The sequence below is a fragment of the Megalops cyprinoides genome, chromosome 7 (assembly GCF_013368585.1).
Source record: "Megalops cyprinoides isolate fMegCyp1 chromosome 7, fMegCyp1.pri, whole genome shotgun sequence".
Taxonomy (NCBI): Eukaryota; Metazoa; Chordata; class Actinopteri; order Elopiformes; family Megalopidae; genus Megalops; species Megalops cyprinoides.
In genome coordinates, this window is record NC_050589.1 from 14255730 (window position 1) to 14276890 (window position 21161).

Below are 21161 nucleotides of genomic sequence, written 5' to 3' on the forward strand. Positions count from 1 at the left end.
ACTGCATTTCCTCCATTTTCCTCCTGCAAAACCTCCATCGCAAACCAAGTAGATTGGCCTCATTTCACTTCAATAACTATTACTATTTAGGGCAGTTTGCAGAGTCAGAATAATTCCAATGACTCACAGACACTTAAAATACTACTAAACTGATAAGCTGCAAAATTATAAGTTAAATATATTCACAAAGATAATATACAGTGAAAAACTTGACTCTGACTTCAGTGGCTGGTTAAAAAAAACTTCCTTAATAAGGACAGCCCAATAATCCCTCCATGGAACCCAAAACAATTTAGCTGTAACCATTTACAGTATGGCTAAACATACTGATGTTAACTCCAGACACAAAAGCAACCACAAGAAACAAGCCAGTAAAGAGAAAGTGACCAATCACAGCGGTTGCCATTGGCCCATATTCATCCTAAAACCATTTCTTTTGAATTTAATACTTTCTATTGTTTGTGAGCTTTTTGAAAGGGCTTCAAAACCTCTGCAAACCATCAGCCAATGCCCGCAAGTCTAGTTCATTTCTGCCCTTTCAGATCTTTTCATTTTATGAGGAAAAACTGCACGCTGTCCATTTCTAATAGACCCAGGGAGATCTGTCCTGATGGTTTCTGCAGTGAGAATTCACTCTATATATTCACGCTATAATCAAGGTGTTCAGTAGGGCATTACAGGATACAGATGTACCAGTTATCTTATGTGTACTGAGCATTTCTGAGAAAGTCCTACAAAGACCCATCAAAACACCAGCCAACCAGGACAGAAATACACACTATATTTGAGTGGAATATAAAGATGGTTCATGTCAAATACGAATCAACTGCTAAATGGTTACAGCAAATCAGAAATAGCTGTTGCTACAGCAACATATCATCAGTCCTCAGACAAAAGCTTGTTTTTCCAGAAAGACAAATATAGTTTTCAGGAACTGAAAGAAATGTTTTATGGTGACATTTGTGAAAATGAAAACAGCATATGGCATTTTTAATAAATTGTGTTATTTTATTAAGTCATGGCACATTTACAGTGCACATATGTGGCTGCAGCTTCCCCCGTGAAAATGAAATATATTCTGAAATATGAGAAATATGTTAATAAGCCCAAGAATATACTGCAAATACATTTAAAATATACTGATGCAGAGTAGACATATATTGCAAGAATTTACATATTTTCAGAATCTCATATTGAAATATAAACAATATATTATCTAATATATACATATTTCTATGGGCTTCTTTCTTCTTTCTTCTATGGGTTTCAGCTACTGCAACCAACCAAGCTTGTCAAAAAGGCGAACAAACAGATCTGTCATTCACTTACGTCTATCATATCAGAAACGTCGTGGATGTAATACTTTGCAACAATGGCGTTTGTGGCTGCCAGGTTCAACAAATAGTCGTTCCGGGCTTTAGTGCATTTCAACTTGTTTTCAGAGTACTTGGCTTGCCTCTGGGAAAACAGGAAATAAAAAATAACAACATTAGCTGTAAGAAGTAGTGATTGTGACTGAAATCAGTGTGGTTAAGGAACTGAGATAGCAACCCAAAGCTTATACGTTTGCTTCCCATACGGGGCACTGCAATGTACATGACCAGAATATCCAACTGTATTAATGGAAAGTATGTGAAAATTTCATCAATACAGACCCAATGTGGAATTATTGGCCATTCCATATCCTTACATTAATTATTAATATATGCCTCATGGTAGTTAATGGTGTATTATATTTGCTTAAATAATTTCTGGCATAAATTCCAATTAAATATCTTAGCTCAGAGGAGATTTTTTGAGAACAAAACAATGGTTGTGGTACTGTACTCTCAGTGAATAATGAATTGTAAGTGTCAAATGTGAGCAGGCCCTCTGAGTACTGCCTTAAGAGCTGCAGTACCTGCTCATATTTGTGAACTGTGAACACTGCATACAACAGTTCAGGGTTACTTGAAATACACACACACACACACACACACACACACACACACACACACACACACACACACACAAATGTATACAAACATGCCTGCAGACACATGCATGGACACACACACACATGCAGGCACATATACGATGAAGGTTCAGGCATAAGGTGACATATTTATTTGACTCATCTCTTCATTTCAGACGGAAATAACAGCAATGACTATGATATAATGGTAAACCTATCATATCATTTAACTCAATCTTTAACTCCATCTTAACTAAAATATTTTACAAGCTGGAGGAGGTGTAGAGCTTTTGCTGTCACCTTTAAATAATATACTGCATTTCCCATCTGCTACAGTGACAAAACATTGTCCTTAAATAAAACACTGCAATTAATCATCCACACAGAGTCAAACATGGGAATAAAGGCCATTAAAATAATATTAGAATAATTCTAAATTATGAGAAGAGACTCATTTCTAATTTTTTGGAAGATGAAAAAAGCTCGTTTGACATTGACAATTTCACTAAAAAAAAAACAGTATACAATGTAACTTTATTTGTATAGGAGTAGCTATGGTAGCACGGAAGCATGTAGCTTTTGCAACAAACGTAGGTTGACTAGCTTTATAGGAGGACCAGAAATTCCATGGTGACAGAGTAGATATAAATAGTGTGCAGTTTGAAGGTTTATTTCAGCCACTCTACTGTAGATGTAACAGCCTGAGGAGGCAAAAACGCTGTCAATCTGACTTTCCCTCGGCACACTGAGACTGCCAAATATTGCCAGTGCCTTGCCAAACAATCCTTGGTAAAGAATCCAAACGTAATTAAAAGGTACTGAGAAAGCCACCAAAGTCGAACAAGCAAGGCTAAAGAGCAGTGCAGAATAGCAGTTTTGCAACTAGACTCCAAAGTTTCAGGCGGAATTCCCAGGTGACACACTTCTTCTGTCCCCAGGCATTTCACATAAATTGCTACTGTGACACATGCAACTGTATAAATGGTCAATATGTAAGCTACCCACAGTGAGTCACCCGGGATGAGGGTGTCTACCAAGAAAATAAATAACATAAGGCTTAGAGTATGTGGTGGGGGGGCACTTTAATGTGAGTGGCAGTGTAGCATAGTTGGTAAGGAGCAGGACTCGATTCCCTGCTGGGGCACTGCTGTTGTACCCTTGGGCAAGTTACTTAATCCAGAATCATCTCAGGAAATATCCAGCTGTATAAATGGGTAACTGTAAAGCTGTAACCTATGTAAGTCGATCTGGATAAGACTGTCTGTTACAAGCCAATAATGTAATGTAATGTGGTGCTCCCACCCAATGAAAACGATGCAAGTTAAATGAAGGATATCCCTGCTCCCCCACACCAAAGCCGCACCTTCTCCTTCATCTTCTCGATCTTACGGACGGAGCTGCGGCGCTGTGGCCGGTCCTCATGGCGCAGGAGGTTGACGCTGATGTCGCCCGACTTGCTGAACTGCTTCTCCTCCTGCTTCTCAGCGTCCTTCAGCTTGCTCTCGGCACTGATGCTCTCTGTGTGGTACATGTGGTACGTCTTCATCACCTGAAAGCAGACAGATGCTGGCTGTTCATGATATCGCGCAAATTTCAGGGAGGGAGTTCTTGAATAACGGCGTGCCCCGGATATGACCCTGGGGATGCTACACAAATCTGAGCGAAGAGTCACAACACTTTTAACAACACTCCAATGATGTGCAATGGATCATAATTTAAAAAAAAAACATAAGTTTGCCCCTTGAGTACAGAACAGATCCGCAGGGATCATTCCATTGGCATGATACAGGTGTTGCTTTGAAAATGATGTCCTTTGCACCCTGCTTTCCCTCTCTACCTGTGCTCCCACCTTGGAGGACAACATGACACAGGTGTTGGTCTGAAAAAGATGATGTGTCTGAACTGTGCTGCTCCTCTTAGTAGCTGTGCTCTCACCTCACGCGTCATCTTCTTCATTCTGGCTCTCATCAGCCTTTGGCATTCTGATTGGATCTCTCCTTCTACTAGCTCTCCATCTCCCTGCCTCTGCCAGCCCAATCTTCCAGGCCTAAGTGGCAATTTCTCAAATCCACTATGATTGGGTGTGCTAAGAGAGGTGTCTCATAGAGGCTTAGAGAGGGACCCCTTCAATCTGAAAAAGAGCCACTCAGAGGTCAGACTCGGGGATCTCAGCCTCTCCACACCCATGGCTCAACAGCTGGCGGCTGGCAGCTAACATGACTTAAAATTCACAGACAGCCTCCAAGTAACCTGACAACTGTGTTCCTTACCTGAGCCCTCTTCCCAGAAAGCATCTCAGTTGATTACACTAATTCAAAACTGGTGTAGCCATTCTTGGTAACATTAAATAATGTATTATAGTCTAGCAGTGTTTCATTTTATTACTTTTTTAGGAAAGAAAGCATTCAGATCTTACAGCAGCATGTGTAAGGTTCCAGCTAAACTGATCCAGTTGGCCCACCAACTGCCAATGGCTCAATAACTAAAAACATCAAGGTTAGCCTATAATATGGTTTGCACATTATTGGAGAGCTAGCCTTTTCGTATTGGCCCAACATCACAGGGTATATCTGGGCTACACAGTAAAGCCAGTGTTGAACCTCATAAAGATCTGAGCAAAGGTCATAATTGTACATATTGGTGTTACTGCAACCACAGCATTGGTTTACCACTGGGATATAATCCCAGTACTAGTACTACCACAGTGATATTTTATTATGAATCTTGACCCTCATACCTGCAAACCAATAATATTGGTGTAATCTTGTTTCCCAATAAACATCCATCTCAGATAAAAAACATTGGCCCTTAGTACAGGTTTCCTATTGTTTTCCTACTGGGCCAATATTTAAACTATTTTGGGTTTGTGTGGGGCCAGTAGATTTGATGAGTTCTAAAATTCCCACACTGGGCCAACATAACAAGGTTGATCCAAGGTTGAACTCACTGAAAATTCAAGGTGCTAACAAATTTGGTCCAGCAGTGATCAACACTGATGGCTCATCAAGAATTTAGCAACATTTTGCTCATGGTAAGGTTTCTTTCTTATTTTGACTGTGGCACAATTACTACCATTGCACTTAAACAGTAATTAGTAAGCATAATGTTGGTGATCTCATGTATATCAGTATGAACTCCTGGTAGTTTTGTTATCCTATGCACGTGAATGTGTGTGTGTCAACACAGTGCAGACATGGCCAAAGTAAGACCATATGTGTGAATGTACAACTTCGTACAACAGCCCAGTGGCCTTTTATTTCATCCCATGTGAACGGGGTTTTAGGGGTACTTGGGGTTTGGAGAAATCAAGCAGGGGAAGAAACCAAGAGAAAATAAATTTCAACAAGGTATATTGTATTTAAAATTGGCTATAAGGTTATCCTTAGTGCTGTAGGAAGGCCATTGGAGATGTAATGTCTGTATGAATCTGTGCTATGACACAGAGTAATATATTCTCTCATATGGGAGTCATGCGGATTTCACATCTCCCACAACTGGGAGATCGGCTGACCACAGCCTGGTAGGCTACAGAGAGTTTCAGTGTGGACATGTTCCTCCTGCTGCAAGTACCTCAATTTGCCAGAGTGCACAAACATAAATAAAAGTAAACTGGGCTCAACATGAATATAGCTGGAATTTTTAACGCTTTTAAACATCATGACCACAGAACCCTTATTTACAATCAGCAACAGGACCATAAATCATAATCACATATCATTAACATGAAATCACATTTGAATCATGAGAGTATTGTTCCAATCACTTGGAACAACATCTGAGCATTACCTTAAAGATGATCCACTGTTCTCCCAGTTAGATAATTTTCCAGTAAGATGTTTGTGCAGGTGCACATGTACTTCATGTACGTTGGAGCTCTCAGCAAACATGCGTACATTGTAAAAGTAATTTTATTTGTCGGTATGATTAAAAAAAGTAAACTGGTTTGAAACAGCTTATTTATTTTTCAAGAGCACAAGGAAGTTTACATTCTGCTGGGTAGAGCTGGATATTGCAAAGTAATTACATGTATGCTCTAAGTATTTCATAACCATATATTGACCCAGAAGTTAAAGACAAATGAGAGATCTTTCTAGATAAAGAACACAGCTGGCCTGGCATGTCAAACACTGGGGCGTTGTATGCCCTAAAAAGCCAGTGGGTCATATCCAATTATCATTATGGTCATTTGTCCATCATCAAGTATCAGCATGTCAAACAGGACAAAAATATTTAAATAAAATTGTCCCCTTATACATTAAGCATTTGAAAGGACTGCAGTGAAAATGCATTCATAGCAATAACTCTTTCTAGTGATATCCAGTGGTTTGTGAAATTTACCACACAGGTTTGATCTAGCATTCTTAATTCACTTTTATCTATATATTAGCTAGCTATTTGTTGTCTAGCTTGTCTGATGACAAGCCACAAATATCCTTATAAATATGATTCAGTAAGGTGGTCAATGTTTGATATATAATAGCCACTTATGATGACTTTTATGATGAGTGTGTAAACACTGTAGAAATCCTTACAGCAGTGAGTATTTGTCACAGAGATTAATTTAATTTGGGACCTTATGAAAGATATTAAGAAATTAATTTAAGACCATTAATTTACTACTACAGCTACATGTCACTACATCAGTTTCTATTTTAACTCAAAGGTTGCTGCACCATTCTTTCCAGTACGTACATACTAAATGAAAGTCACCTCTTAATATGGATACTCAACAGGCTGGCACATCCAGACATTGTGAACTGAACTACTTTAATGAACTGGGTTACCACATCTCCTGAGCTCTGATTTTTAAGGAAGAAAAAAGTTTCCTAGCAACTTTGACTCTCATTATTGAAAAGAAAAATAATGAAAACAGAAATAAACATCCATGCACAATAACTTCAGTTCAACTGTAGTTTTCTGCATGAGCCCTTACTAATGATGAAGATTTGCTTTGTTGCTCTTCTCAGCTAAAAGCTGTCTGATTTGCATGTCACATCTGAAAATACAGGTCAATGTATTGTACTGCTTACAGATAAATCTGACCACCTATATTTATGACCACAGTAACTAGTAGTAATAATAAAGCAATAATAATAGGTTTGTTCCAAAGTCTCCTAATGTCAATACACTGTTATTATTCATAAATACACAAACATGTGTTTGCTCAACAGTTTCCAATTCTGCTCCACAGATTGTTTTACATCCTTCTCTCTGAAAACACCAGCAGTGTTGAGTGTACTAAGCCATTTACACTGTCAAAAAGAAATGTATCCTGGCAAGCTAGAAACTGGTCCTAGCTTAAGCTTGTCCATTTCACAATTTGCCTGTTCTCTGTCACAACATATAAGCAGACAGAGTTGGACAGCAATGCCTTTTTAAGACCCGGGGTGTAGTAGAATGGTGGCACATTTTCAAAATTTGTCAGAACAGAATATAATAAATTAGTTATAACTAGTGTAGTGTTTTATGATCATCAAAACATTACCTTTTAATTTGGACCACTTCCCATGTGATAAAACTGACTGAAAAAGTATCAGCATTAAAAGTAGGTTAGTAACAGGCTCCTAATTCACTTACCAGATTGTAGGCCTTTGTCTGCCTGTTTCTCATTTCAGCCTCAAAACATAATTAAACCCTGAGCTTGATCAATCCGTCTTCAGATCAATAAATTCAATGCTGTAGCTTTGCAGTAACAACATCAGAAATATTGACACTTCCACAAGCACTTATATTTGAAAAAAAAATTGCTAACACACAAGGCATTGCAGATCTGGGCCTAGTCCAGATCGCTGTTTATGAGCTCAATGTGCATAATAGGCAGAAGGGAGAGATTGAGGAGTGAATGCCAACCTGTCTCTAATATAATAAATTCACTTTTGTCTCAGTGGCCAGGAATATTTAACAAGAGTCATTTAACATAATACTACTAATAATAACATGCTTATTGCTCGTCCCAGCAGCCTAAGGGCACTGACCTTCTCTAAGATTTCACAGCAACCTTGAAAAGAACACTGCTGCCAACCCCGCCGGCTACACAGACAATATGAGCTGGAATAACATCATGTATTTAGGCTGAAGCATTCATAAATAATACATATCTACTTCTGAGGGGAGTTAATGGCTGACTGAATGATCCACATTTACAAGTGAAGTCTCCCATCCCTCTCTGGGAGCAATGCTTCCTGCATTCAGTCAGTTAATTGAAGTGAAACAGGAGACTGAACCTGAATGTTTCAGAATAAGCCTTCAGTTCAAACAGTCTCAATAAACAAAGACATCAAACACAAAGACAGATGCTGGAAATATTGCTATGTAGTTTTGATTGGTAAACCCACTATACAACTTTGGGATTGATAAGCAATTGAAACATGTATTTTATCATCAATAATTCTGTTGAGGGGCTTACCTCATTTAAAAGCAGCACAGCAGAATACCTGAGCATACCTATTTATAGAATAATATTGTTCCTTGAGCTTAAGACATTGTATGCATCAATGAATCAACTGATCAATGATTCATCGCTTACATTTAGAGTGTGTGTCTTTGGGTTGGCTAATTGTAGCCCTGTGTATGAACACAACCTACTACATTCCGTTATATCTTTGGGATGAATGAGTCTAATGACAAAGAATATATCACACTACTCATGACATTCAATAAATACTGTCTTGCAATGGCCAGTAACCTGGGGCTGACAGAACTTCTGAGATGGCCTGGATGTCATCCAAGACTAATTACAATGTTTCCTACAATGAAAACTTAACATCTCCCTGGCCTGACCCAGCCCCATGTATTCCTGCCCACTGAGCAGGAATAGCATGGTTACGGGCCAGAGCCCCACTGTGTCCCCATACCTCATTACTTCAAATGTCTGGAGATAAAGGATGAGAGTGGAAAGAGAGAAAAGAAGGTAACAGAATAACAAAAAGAAGGTAACAGAATAACAACGGTAAGGGAGACAGAGAGTGAGAAGAGTGAGAGGAGAGAGAAAAATGAGTGAGACAAGGAGAGAGAGTGCAGAATCTAGTTTGACTACAATTCTCTGTCAAGTAGTTAGAAAAGAAGACACATCAGCCCTGAGTAAAACAGTATGCCACTGCTGAAGGCCCAGGGGCTGGACATCACAAACATTGATCTAAGCAATATCTGGCCCACTAGAAATCAGCAGCAATTTTCAATACCATCAACATCATACACTTGCCAGCCCAGGCATGGGGGCTCATTTTCCTGCAAATTGAAAGGCCTCACAGAGTGATTGCTTTCTCATATGGCCTGAGGCAGCGTGAAAGAGACGGAGAGGGTGTAAGGGTTTATATGAGGAGTCAGGAGTGGAGCAGAGACAGTGGATTTTCTTTGGGCAGTAGCAAAAGGAAAGCAGGTGTGTTCACTCACAGTGTAGAGTTCATTTGTAACCTTCACCAGCTCCTCATGCATCTGTATTCCAATGTCCTTGCTCTGAAAATAAAAAAGACAAATGCAGGGTTTGTACATGCTGTACATGTCACATTATCATTGTCACATTAAGCACACAATTATATATATATTTTTTCTCTTTTATTCAAGGTAACAATCGGTAGCAATAATAAACACATTTTATGTTTGCCTAACTACAATAGATGAAAAAATACTTCTTCATCAAAAATTGAATAAAGGAAAAACTTTCAACAACTGCTATGAGACTTGTTTAACAAAGCATACAATATAGGAATCAAAATAGGAATCAATCAAAATAGACAATGGCTTTCTGAACATGAGGATGCTCCTTGCCCTTGAGCTAAGTGACTTTGAGCAAAAGCTTTGCAATATAAGAACATACCTGGTAAAAACCTTCAAAAGCATTATGCACAATTTTAAAAATGGGAACGTGATCCTGCAACACACTACTCCATTTTTCTTCAGATTGCAAAAGATATCCAAGGCGGTCCATATGCTGTCAGATATGCTGAGCCTGTGCGGTAGGGGCTCTTCCCCGAGTCCAAATAAACCTGTTACTCCAGTGCAGTGACAGGGACCATGTGCTATAGAAGGTGCCTTCTTATTGAACTGTTAAGCTGAGAAACAGACTCACTGTGGTTATCCAACATGCCGCTTCACAATCAATAGGAGTGGTAACCCAGTGTTAATCAGGCTACTTAATTGTGACTGACTACATAATGTCTTGTATATAATCCTCATCTTTTTCTCATCAGGCAGTATGCAATGTTCACCTCTTTACCTCACTCAAAAAAATGTTCAATAAAATCAAGTTTAAGTTTCAAATTTATAATGTCCAAGGTCTGTACTCTGTAATGCCATCACAGTTTGTTAGTGCAGCGTAACTGATAAGGACTGGACTTATTATTATGTTTGCTGACACACACTCACTAGAAAAAAAGCCTTTGGCTTCAGGTTTCATGTTCACAATGATCTTCCCTCTTTCTCACGACTGTCACTTCTGCATTTTCTGTGGTGTTGTGAAAATATTAAATTCCCTCATCCGCAATCTCATAATTATTTACCACTTCTGTTTCAGTCTGTTTCAAGAACCACATCCGTAACTTCCAACAAAACTGTTAAGTAATTAATTCATGCTAATCATTTCTTTCACTTGTGTGCTTTACAGAGAAGAATGAGAGTTGGGCTTAGCCAATACTGCCTTGCAACATTAGCTTTTTCCAGCAAAATAGTCTCCACACATTAGCAGCAAAGAGAGGCCAGGCTGACAACAACAGACTTAAAACTTGGCCAGGACACCATGTTAACAGGCTCTCTCTTTGTTAAGAGTGTGATGTGGTCTATAATGAGCTCAGAGAATCTTTGCCTTCATTTGTCTTTGGCTCTGCCCCATTTCAAAAGATGAATGATAACCATGTAATTGAGCAACAACAACATTAATAAAGGTAATTTATTATATAGCACCTTTCAGACAACACACACAAACATTGCTTTAAAAAGCACATATATATATACACATACATACATAAGCATACATGCTCACATAGACATGATGCACCTATGTCTCCTCTCAATCCAAGTGGCACATCCAAGTGGATGTGGAGTGTGCCATGTCCTTTATTTTGAGTAGTGGATTTAAACAATAGAGGCCAGCCAGGGGGAAGACCAGCAAGTTTGGAATTTTCAGGTCTGAGCAGAAAATAGGCAGTGTTTTGTCTTACTGTTTCTGTTGGAAAGGAGGAGGACAGCAACTAAAATAATATAATGTCAACACTGCTTAACAGATGGGAAAAACCTAACCTTCTTTTAACAGTCTGTGGGTTGTTCTGTAGCTCTTTGAATAAATATTTGAATAAAATACAAATATTGTCAAAGTCAAATCTATATGCAGTAGTGTTGGGTCTTTAAAGAAGATGAAGGACACAATGAAAATATATTTAAAAATGAGTTGAAGGAATATTAATATGTATACAAGTAACTTCAGTAATTATTAACACCTTGTTGTTTATTTTTTGCTTGTTATTTCCATGTTTTTTGGCTTCACAGGTACAAAAGAGACAGTTCACACATTACAGCTATGAGCTGTGAGTTGATGACAAAAACTACCCACTCATAGCATTTAAAAATCTGCTATCTTAAAAGGCATCTATGGTGTTTCTGTAAGAAAATAACCCCCAGAGAAAATGGGTTAAATACCAAGCAGTTTGTTGTATATACTGTTTTTACTGTTATATTTATGTTCATTGTTTCATTATTTTCATTTTATATTATGTTAAATGTTATATTTTTGTTTTTATTGTATGTGCTCGGTATATCCAACTGTACGTGGACTGTAGGGATTTTAATATGTTTTTCTACTTAATTGCAGTCTCCAACCCCTTCAGTCCAGTCAATTGTTATTATCACAATTTTAAGGTTATTGTAAACTGATAACAGGGAATTACCAGAGGTGCTCTTGAAGCCTGAAGTTTTCTATTAGTGGAGAATACTGTTTCTCCACTAATGTTTAGTCTCTATTTACAGTAACACTTCCTTCCTTTCTAAGATGCATTCAAGGCAGCTCTCTCTTTCATGGGGCTCAATCCAGAACATTACTCATACCGGGCTATACTTCATAACTAATAAATATAAAACCAGACCCTGAGGTCCAGCTGGTGCCATAAACATTCACAAACAAGGATATTGTTCTGCACTTGGACTGGATGTCTGAATGACAGACCACCTACTGTGATTCAGGCTTTGCTATTACACCTGTGCATGAAAAAGTCCTGACCCTTTTTCACATGATACAAAAGCTGATGAATAGTTATACTACACAAAGACAAGAACCCCCTGTACACATGAGAATGAAAACTGGACACAGTAAGAACTAAACCAGACCTACCAAAAGATACCATTTGAGAACCTACCCGATAAAACATTCTGTTTGAATCGATGGCCAAATCCTCTAACACAGCTTCAAAACCAAAGCTCAGCTGTGACAATTCGTTGATGTAAACCGCAATCATCGCATTGCGTTTCCTTATCAACATCATTTAGCGCATGCAATTATGAGACAGGTCTGTAAGGCTAGAGAGAGATACCTATGCTGCTAGTGTAGAAAGCGGTAAGCATCACAAGATTCCCTGCACTCAGCTTGAGCAATGACACAGAAAGGAAAATGTTAGGCAGTAATAGCAACACCGCTGACTATTATGAAATGTGGCCGTATTTTCTATAAAGGCAGCACAAAAGGCACATAAATCTAAGCGCAAATGGGTCGTTTATTTGAAAAAGTATGGACAAAGAACCAATTAAGTATAAGGTCTTCCCAAGAAAAGTTTGGTGCTTTGCAGAGACAGCCACTTTGAAGGACAGCCGTTTTTGGAAATGGCTCTGACAGGTGTACTGTGGCAATGTTCCTTATCCTCCTATTCCTTCAGTAAGAGGGTACGCAGAGGACTGTACCCTTACAGTCTCCCTCACACCTCCTGTTTGTCCCAGCTTCAATTAAAACTTAACAGACTGTGAGACACGTAGGAGAAAAACAATCTCTTCAGGGAATGTCATTCCGATGCATCGCCCAGTGGGAGACACTACACCCTCGGGGGGACGTACAACAATGGCTTAGAACACAGAGGTGAATGTTTTATTTCAACAGTCAATAAACACTTGCGATGGAATATACTGTGAATGTGGTGCATGTAAAACACTAAATGGACCATTATCTGGGTATATATAATGTACTAATGACTACTGAAAATGGCTCTATTCACTTCATGTTCATATTAATTTAGCAATAAACTTTTACTCAAAAACGAAGGAAAGTCGCATTTTGTTGTTCCCCAGTTTCTGTAGTAATTCACGCTGTTTGGATTTATGCAAAATGCATCATAACACCAGAAAGATAAAATAATTAAAGAACCTAACACCCACATCTAAATAACAGGCTCATGGCAGGAATGTCTTTTTTTCATACATGAGCATCCAACACTTTTTCAGATATGGAGCAGAAGCAGTTTAACATTTCACTGTAATGGTCTGTGAAAATGATGGGCTTGCTGTTCTGCCTTCACTGCCTCTAAATTCAAGTCCCTAATCTGTGTGATCTGGTACAGAAGACTGCACTGACAGAAGGAGATAGAGTGCTTCTGAGCCTCAGGCAGACAGGAGTCACATGTAGGGAAGCCCTGCCAGGTAAAAACACTACCTGCCTGTGTTTGGATACAACTTCAGTCATGTCTGCAATGTGCTGACAGGGTTTTCAGTCTGTAGGAAGGCCACTGTAGGGGGTGGGGAGGACTGCCAATATTGCTGCTTGATGCTTCATATTTAGAAGGTAGTAAACTGAGCTGTAAATCTCTTCATTTCTCAGGTTGACATCTAACTCCACAGAGCACTGAGATTTCTTATGTCTCAGGGTAAATACTGTCATACGAAATTCTGAGTTCATAGACTGTAGACCTGGTACTTTGTCTGTGTTCTATGTCTGACACTTGAAAACTAACAAAAGTTTTAGAATGCATGATTATTGTTGCATGTGGCCCCTTGTGGTATGAGACACGTCAGTAAAAGGATACTTTCTCCCTTAGATGTGTTTTGTCTTGACACACAGCACTGCACATGTTGTGAAAGAAAATCCAAGGCACCCCTAGTCTGACCTTCTTGAAGAGCCTGATGACGTCCTCGCCCACTTGGGACAGCCGCACGATGACGTTGTTGGTATAGATGTCGTTGAGAATGGCGTGGTCCCGGCTCTCTCTTCTGGTCTGGTTTAGGACCAGGTACCAGCAATTCACTGGGGACAGGAGATGTTGATCTTTCCTAAAGGAACCAGAGCAGGGAAAAAAGAACAAGCTTTACCATAGGGCCAGGACTGACTACTATAAACCATGGCCCATTGACATGAACCATTTCTAACTTAAATATTTGTACTTGCTCTTCACAACATCAATAAATGATCGTTAGCATGAACCCACAAGCATCTGGAGGCAATTTCCTACACAATTTAAAAACATATGAGGCCCTGCTGCTACTGCTAGATATCATTATTGACCAAAGTTTGGATGTACACCCCTGCAGCAATATCACTATATTTTATATATCTACATTTTGGTACTGCAACAACTATGTGATCCAATTACCAGGGTGAACATTTCCAAATGCAACTTCACTTACAGCTGAGGAAAGGGACCTTTGATTACCTCTTTCACTTGAAAAGTGCCTTAAGCTATGTTCTATCTCACTGCAATTAAATCAGCATGATCTTTGCCCAAGAGCAAGGAGCAATGTTGAGATTACTGGCGTTAAGCTCTGAATGGGAACTTGGGTATGCTGTTATTTCCTAAGGAAAACACAGAAAAACAGAACAATAAAGGGGGATCTCCCTTACAGCACAAGTAAATGTTGAGAAAAACTGAACTTTGTAGCTGAATCAGCTGTCATTCCTCCACACCTCTACAAAAAAAAGATATGTCAGGAATACGCATATCAAAGAAAACTGTTCAGATTTCCTGCGGTAAACTCAACCCAGCATCGGACAGAGGTGCTGACTCAAACTCTGAAGTCATTCCCATTCTTCACAGAAAGCAACATGCAGTAATATGTTTCCATAATTATCAAGCTTAATCACCAGCAAACACAGGCAAATGCTGCTTCTCAGCAAACACATGATAACCTTCATATACATTAAAGACACACCAGATTTTAATGTGAAGAAACAGAAAAAACTGGCCAGCGATGCATCTTAAACACAGCATAACACAAGCTGACCCAGCATCTTGGCAACAGAAAACCCAGGTCAATGCAACGCTTCAGACATCTGTGATGATACTTCTCAGATGACATCTCTGAAACTGTGCTTGCAAGCGCTGCATCTCATATACAGTGAAACAAACTGACACAGCAGCTTAGTTACAGCAAGCAGAGGCTCACGTGTCATCTCAAAGACCAGATAAACTCATCTGACCTTCAGGTTATTCCCTGTTAAATGAGGAAGAGAAAGTAAGATGCAGAGAAAGGTAAAATAACACAGTGGACAGACTCATAAGGATTCAGAGGGACAGATCCTGTCATCCATGTTCACTTTGTTAGGCATACTGGTATGCACAGCCTTGCCACTTAGTGTTGACTTCAGAAGTCTTGGATCTCAGTAGGTGTGAACAAATGAAAAGACTTGAGATGTCAGTGTAACACAGTGGTTAGGAAATGGAAACTGTATTCAGGAGCTTGCAAGCTCATCTCCTGTATGGGGTAACAGCCTCAATGTATACAGCATGCTCTGTGAATGGATAACAGGCAGAATGTCAGCAATGTAAGACTCAGCAGATAAGCGTATATTGGCAAGCAAAAAACAGTGTAAATATGCTTTAATTTCATGTTTGTGAAATTTTTGTATTCAGCCTCTGTATTTATTGAAAATATCTGTTACAATTCTCACCTGACACACAGTTAAAGACACCTCAAAAAATCATATAACATCAACTATAACGGGAACATGATTAGACAGATTCTCAGACAGTGAAAGCTTCTTGCATGGATTGACACACACATTGAGTTAGAGATTAAACACAGGATTGCAATCAGTATATGAGAAGGGACCACAAGGCTTCAAGAAAGGAGAAGCCCACTTCCACGTAACCATCCGTAGATATTAATATAACTGATAGAAGTCAGGAATTGTCTTCAGTCTCCTGATCAATGCAAACTGATGTCAACGGCATTCACCGATGACCGTTTATTGTGCATTTATGTCCACTGAGTGAACAGGCAAAGTAGGCATTGCCTTGAAGCTTTCAGCTATTTTATGAAAAAAAAAGCAGTCCAGAGTTCAATCTCTGGCATTCATCAATAACCAGCTCCGTCTGAAGGGATGGGCAGCTCTCGCCCATCTGTGAATCCTCCCCTTCCTCTCTGCTGGGATATGTGCTACTCTTTTGAACTACACTGGCTTCTCTCTGCATTATTTGTTTGCTTGACAGATGCCTGCCAACTCAGAGAGCACATAATTTACCTATTATCCTTGTCCACAGCTGGATATTTACTGAATCAATTCAGGTGAAGATCCTACAACAGCAATGCCCACTCGTTCCTCCCACCTGCAATCTGAGCCTTAAACTCGGCCATTAAAAGCCCCATTTCCTAAACAGTATTCACAAGCAGGCCCCAAAGCCCCAGATGGTGGATCATGCACAGTATCCTCAAAGGAACGTGACAGGTCCTATTCAGATGCTGATCCAAACAGAATGACTCTCAGAAAAAAGGAAAAAATACTTTCTCTTTGCTCTTAAAAGGCACTTTTGTGTCTAAATGAACATGCTTGTTTCCTTGCTGAGAAGCCTCATTTCCGGGTGTTTGAAGCCAGTCTGTGGAGCTTAAAAGCATCTTAAGCACCATTATCCACAGAGACATGGGAGTCATGGCTCTCTGACTTGGGAACTTCACATTTTAACAAGGCAGCTGTATCCACTATGATTTCACTAATGCATCCCTTCAGTGTGTGTCTGTTGCCCTAGGTTTGCAATTACTCTCATCTTTCTCACTCTCATTCTGTTCCTTTGGCAGACCACATCAAATTATTAGGAACCTAATTTCTTTGTGTGCATGTAAGTGTGTGTTTAGGGCTGGCGATGACAGAGTAATCAAAATGAAAAGATAAACACAAGTTCTCACTTTCAACTTCAAATGACACAAAGCTATTTATAAAGTGTATGGGATCACTCTGTCCTCAGACAAGAATGGCTGATACAGGCATATGTAATTACATCCGCACGTGCGCTTCAGCACACAAGGTTTTGAGTTTGCAGTGCATATTTCCTTCATCAAAACCTTATTTTAACTTCTCTTTGGTTTGTGAGGGTAAGAGTGCATGTTTATGCCAAGGTCCATCTCTTGAAAGCAGCTTTAGATCCACTCAGCAGAGCAGGCTCCAGTGGGAGAGGGGGCTGGGGTAAACCTGGGCGCACACAGCCAGCTCTTCAGGCCCATTGAGCTTCTTTACAGCTCTGTGTCCACGCATTTTGACAGTGATGTGTGCCTCTGGGACCCCTTCAGTGCCCCTTTTTGAAGATTCTGCCACAGTCTTATAGCAAATCCTGTAAACTCTCAGATTAAAGGGGTGTGGGGAGTGGGGTTGATTGACACATATTCAGGGCTTGAGTACACAGCATCACAGAGCCTGCATCCACTTCCACAATCAGCCCAAACCCATTTAATAATGGCAGTGCAATTTAGCACAAGTGAACTGAGTGTTCCCTCCCCAATGATGCCACAGTTTTGACCCAGAGCTGTTCCAGTGATTTCAAGATGAAATCAAGGTCTGTCTTAGGCTATGTAAAAGCACATTGCCAGTACCTATCCACTCCCCTAAAACTGGGTCTGCTCTAGGAATTATTTCAGCATTTAACATTTAACAGATTTGTTTAGTACTGACAGTGGTGCGCAACTCTCTATGGAAGCGCTTAAGCACGGTTTACACGTGAGTATCTCAAGCCTGATTGGCCCCTATGTGACTCTTACATCAATATTTCTCAGGAGTGGAGTGGCCAAATATATAAATATTTTAAAACATATTACATTGTGAATTTTCAGGAGCTGTGCACGATACATGAAATGTATTGAGTCAATATAACATTACAATGTACTTATTCAGCTCTCACCAAAGGAAATTTACATCTTACAGTACATTTAACTACATATGCTTTATGAAGCTGTCATCCTGAACAGACGCCGTTTCTTACAAAAACACATTTCTCTCTTTAAGAAATTAAAATAAGGATCCATAAGATTGCCTTCTTTGGGAGCTTGTTCATAATCAGATACGTAGTGCTCATATTTCCAAGACAATATCCCCTTCAATAAAACACGTGTGATGGGAATATTTCCTTAACAAAATGATCAAGAAAATGAATGATATACATTCTGTCATTTCTTATAAATGATGCTGAAATGAGAAAATAAGAATAACATTATTGAGAATAAGCTGATATATAACAACACTGAATGTAACATTTTTGAAAGAGGAATTGTCTTCCATGACATGTAAATAAGAGCCAGTTAATGGGGAACGTTTCAGTCACCATCTGCTTCCAGTATTTAAGTATTTCAGCGCAATGATATATGCGAGAGGACATGACTTTCTTCTAATCTCACTCCCCAAGATAAAATAAATATGAAAAAGGACATCTGAGCAGCATGTTCCTCTCCTACAAGCATTAAGCAGCCAGAGTCCATCTGCTACTAGGAGATAAAGATTAGTCTTTAATGCATTCTCCTGCCATTAGATCAGAGTCTATTCTTATTCATTAATATAAACAATATCTTATCTTCCAGACAGGTGCCATTTCTCTCCCGAATTTCACAGACTGATTTCTAAAGCAGTCCTTCCTGTGATGACCAATTTGCATTTGGGTGTGCGATATGACAGGAGATCTGCTTTGCCTTTATGAGATCAAACATAGAATGATTATTGCAACCACAAAGCATCTTGACCATTTCCATTAGCCATACTCCACCATAACAGGCAGTATTCTCTATCAAAAAGTTGACCATTTTGCCTAAAAAAATAAATTGGACCAATTTGTTTTAATGGTTCTGTCATGAAGTTTTGTTCTCATAATCATTTAGTTTTTACAAGACATGACCTTGCTGAACAGATGCCTTTATCTGCAGTCAGCATTCTTAAACTCTTTATATGGAGTGATTGATGTAAAGCATCTCACTCAAGGGTAGTGCACTGGTCCACCATTCAGGATTTGAACTTATGACCATTAGGTAACAGAGTTCCGGGCTGTAATCTCTGCACCACATGCTGCTCAGCCAGTCCACTCTGCACATCAGGTGGGGAAAGAAGAGGAGGCCAGAGTTCACTGCATGAAAAAGGAGGACTCACTTGAACTGGTGCTCCCGGGAGCTGCGGATCTTGGAGGAGAAGCGCTCGGCCAGCTTCTCCAGGCTGCGGGAGTACTCCAGCTGGATCTCGGCCTTGCGGCGGAAGAACTCCTGCAGGTCCTGCAGCAGCTGCAGACGCGACTCGGACTGCTGCTCCATGCATTTGAACTGCTCCACCAGCTGGTTCCGGATTTCTGTCGATCAAAGGTACACAGGTGTTAATGAACTGCTCTGCTCTGCTCAGTGTGTGGAACTCTTCAAGGTGAATGTTATGGGTTCAAATTGGGGTGGTAGTGTAGCATAGTAGTAAGGTGCAGGGCTTGTTGCCAAAAGGTTGTGGGTTCAAATCCCTAATAGGCCACTACTGCTGTACTCTTGAGCAAAGTTAAACTTAACCCACAACTGCCTCAGTAAATAGATAACATGTAAAAAATGTAACATATATAAGTCACTCTGGATAAGAGTATCTGCTAAATAACAATAATGTAATCTATATTCAAATACAAAGGCCAGGTCATTTTATATATGAATAAGATGTGAGCACATTTAACACTAAACACTAAGCACATTAAACACTCCTCAGCTACAAAGTACCTCAGCATGATAAGCTCTGACATGAGAAACTTGAAAGTTTGACAGCAATAAGGTACAATGCCTTACTTTAAATCACTCTGTACTGCAAGCAAATACTTAAAATGGTTACATTATCTTTTTCAGAACCAGCCTTCCATCCCCTCTGACCAAATAACCATTTACTTATTATACTCTGCTATGTCTGTTGATGGTAACACCAATCTCTTCACAGCAGGAGATGTCTAACCTACATACAAACCAATAAACCAGGGCTGAGAACAGGTTACATTTTTACATCTTTACTGGGGACAGCTTCAGTGTCCCACATTTTGTGTCTAAAATATGCATTATCGTGAACTTTCTCAATTTCTGTGCCAGGGAGAAAAGCACTCCTGAGATACAAAATATATAATATAAAATGGGACAGCCTGGCACATATTCTCTACTGACACAACAGTGTGGAGGAAGAATGCTTACTGTGAGCCAATCAATCTTTCTAGAACCCTTGGCTTCATCCTATCAGCTCTGACTGAGTAATGCTGCTGAATGCTGACTGTTTTTTTGTAAAATTAACAAACCAGCTGGGGACAGCTTGAGGTATTTTTCATCTGTGAACCACACCAGAGTAGTCAAATCCAATTAGCACTTACAAACTCTCATCACTAACACATACTGGTTCAGAACATTCCTTAACTTTCTCACTTTGCTTCAGTGGGATTACTGTCTTGCAGAAATACAAGCCCAGTATTAGAAAAGGGTCATTTAGAGCAGTATTTGTGTAAGGACTGGAAGATTTTGAACATCTTTTCAAGTATCATTAATTAATTCAGGCTACTTTTTGCCTTTGGGCTGAATAGCATTCCAGTCATTGATTCAGACATTCCTTGTATGCTCTGGAAATACGGTACATACCATACCCTTGAAGCACATTTTGTCTGTTCTGAAGTTAAAAAGTCTTGCTTTTTTCACCCTAAGAATATATTTCACCTCCTTTCTTGCTATGAGAACAATGTAATAACCCTGCTTTGTTATTGCAGTTACTTTCAAAATGTTCCTAGCTCAAGTCTGCAGCTCCTGCATATGCAATCAGAGGAGCTGCCGCTAACAAGCTAGAGGCGTAATCACAGGTTCAAATAGCTGTAGTATGTTCCGCTTAGAACAGCCCTGTACCAGCCTCCCTTAAAGAAACAGTCAGTGCTGCCCCTATAAATGAAGGTAGCATGGCCTTACAAATCAAAATCACTTAACGGTTACATTGTTAACACTGAAAAGTGTAAAGTGTGCTCTTCAATTAAAAATAGAATAATTGTATGCATTGATTACCTAAAATCAA

The 21161-nt window shown here is 39.5% G+C and overlaps 1 protein-coding gene across 2 annotated transcripts in view; it reads right to left on the minus strand.

Moving 5' to 3' along the window:
* Nucleotides 1-21161, minus strand: part of LOC118780471 (SLIT-ROBO Rho GTPase-activating protein 3-like) — a 69372-nt gene that overhangs the window by 19661 nt on the left and 28550 nt on the right. For both annotated transcript variants that reach the window (XM_036532967.1, XM_036532966.1), the window contains exons 2-6: nt 19257-19449; nt 14029-14191; nt 9347-9409; nt 3318-3503; nt 1330-1458 (exon numbers count right to left, since the gene is read on the minus strand). In XM_036532967.1, coding sequence (XP_036388860.1) covers nt 1330-1458; nt 3318-3503; nt 9347-9409; nt 14029-14191; nt 19257-19449 — 734 coding nt within the window. The remainder of the gene's footprint in view (nt 1-1329; nt 1459-3317; nt 3504-9346; nt 9410-14028; nt 14192-19256; nt 19450-21161) is intronic.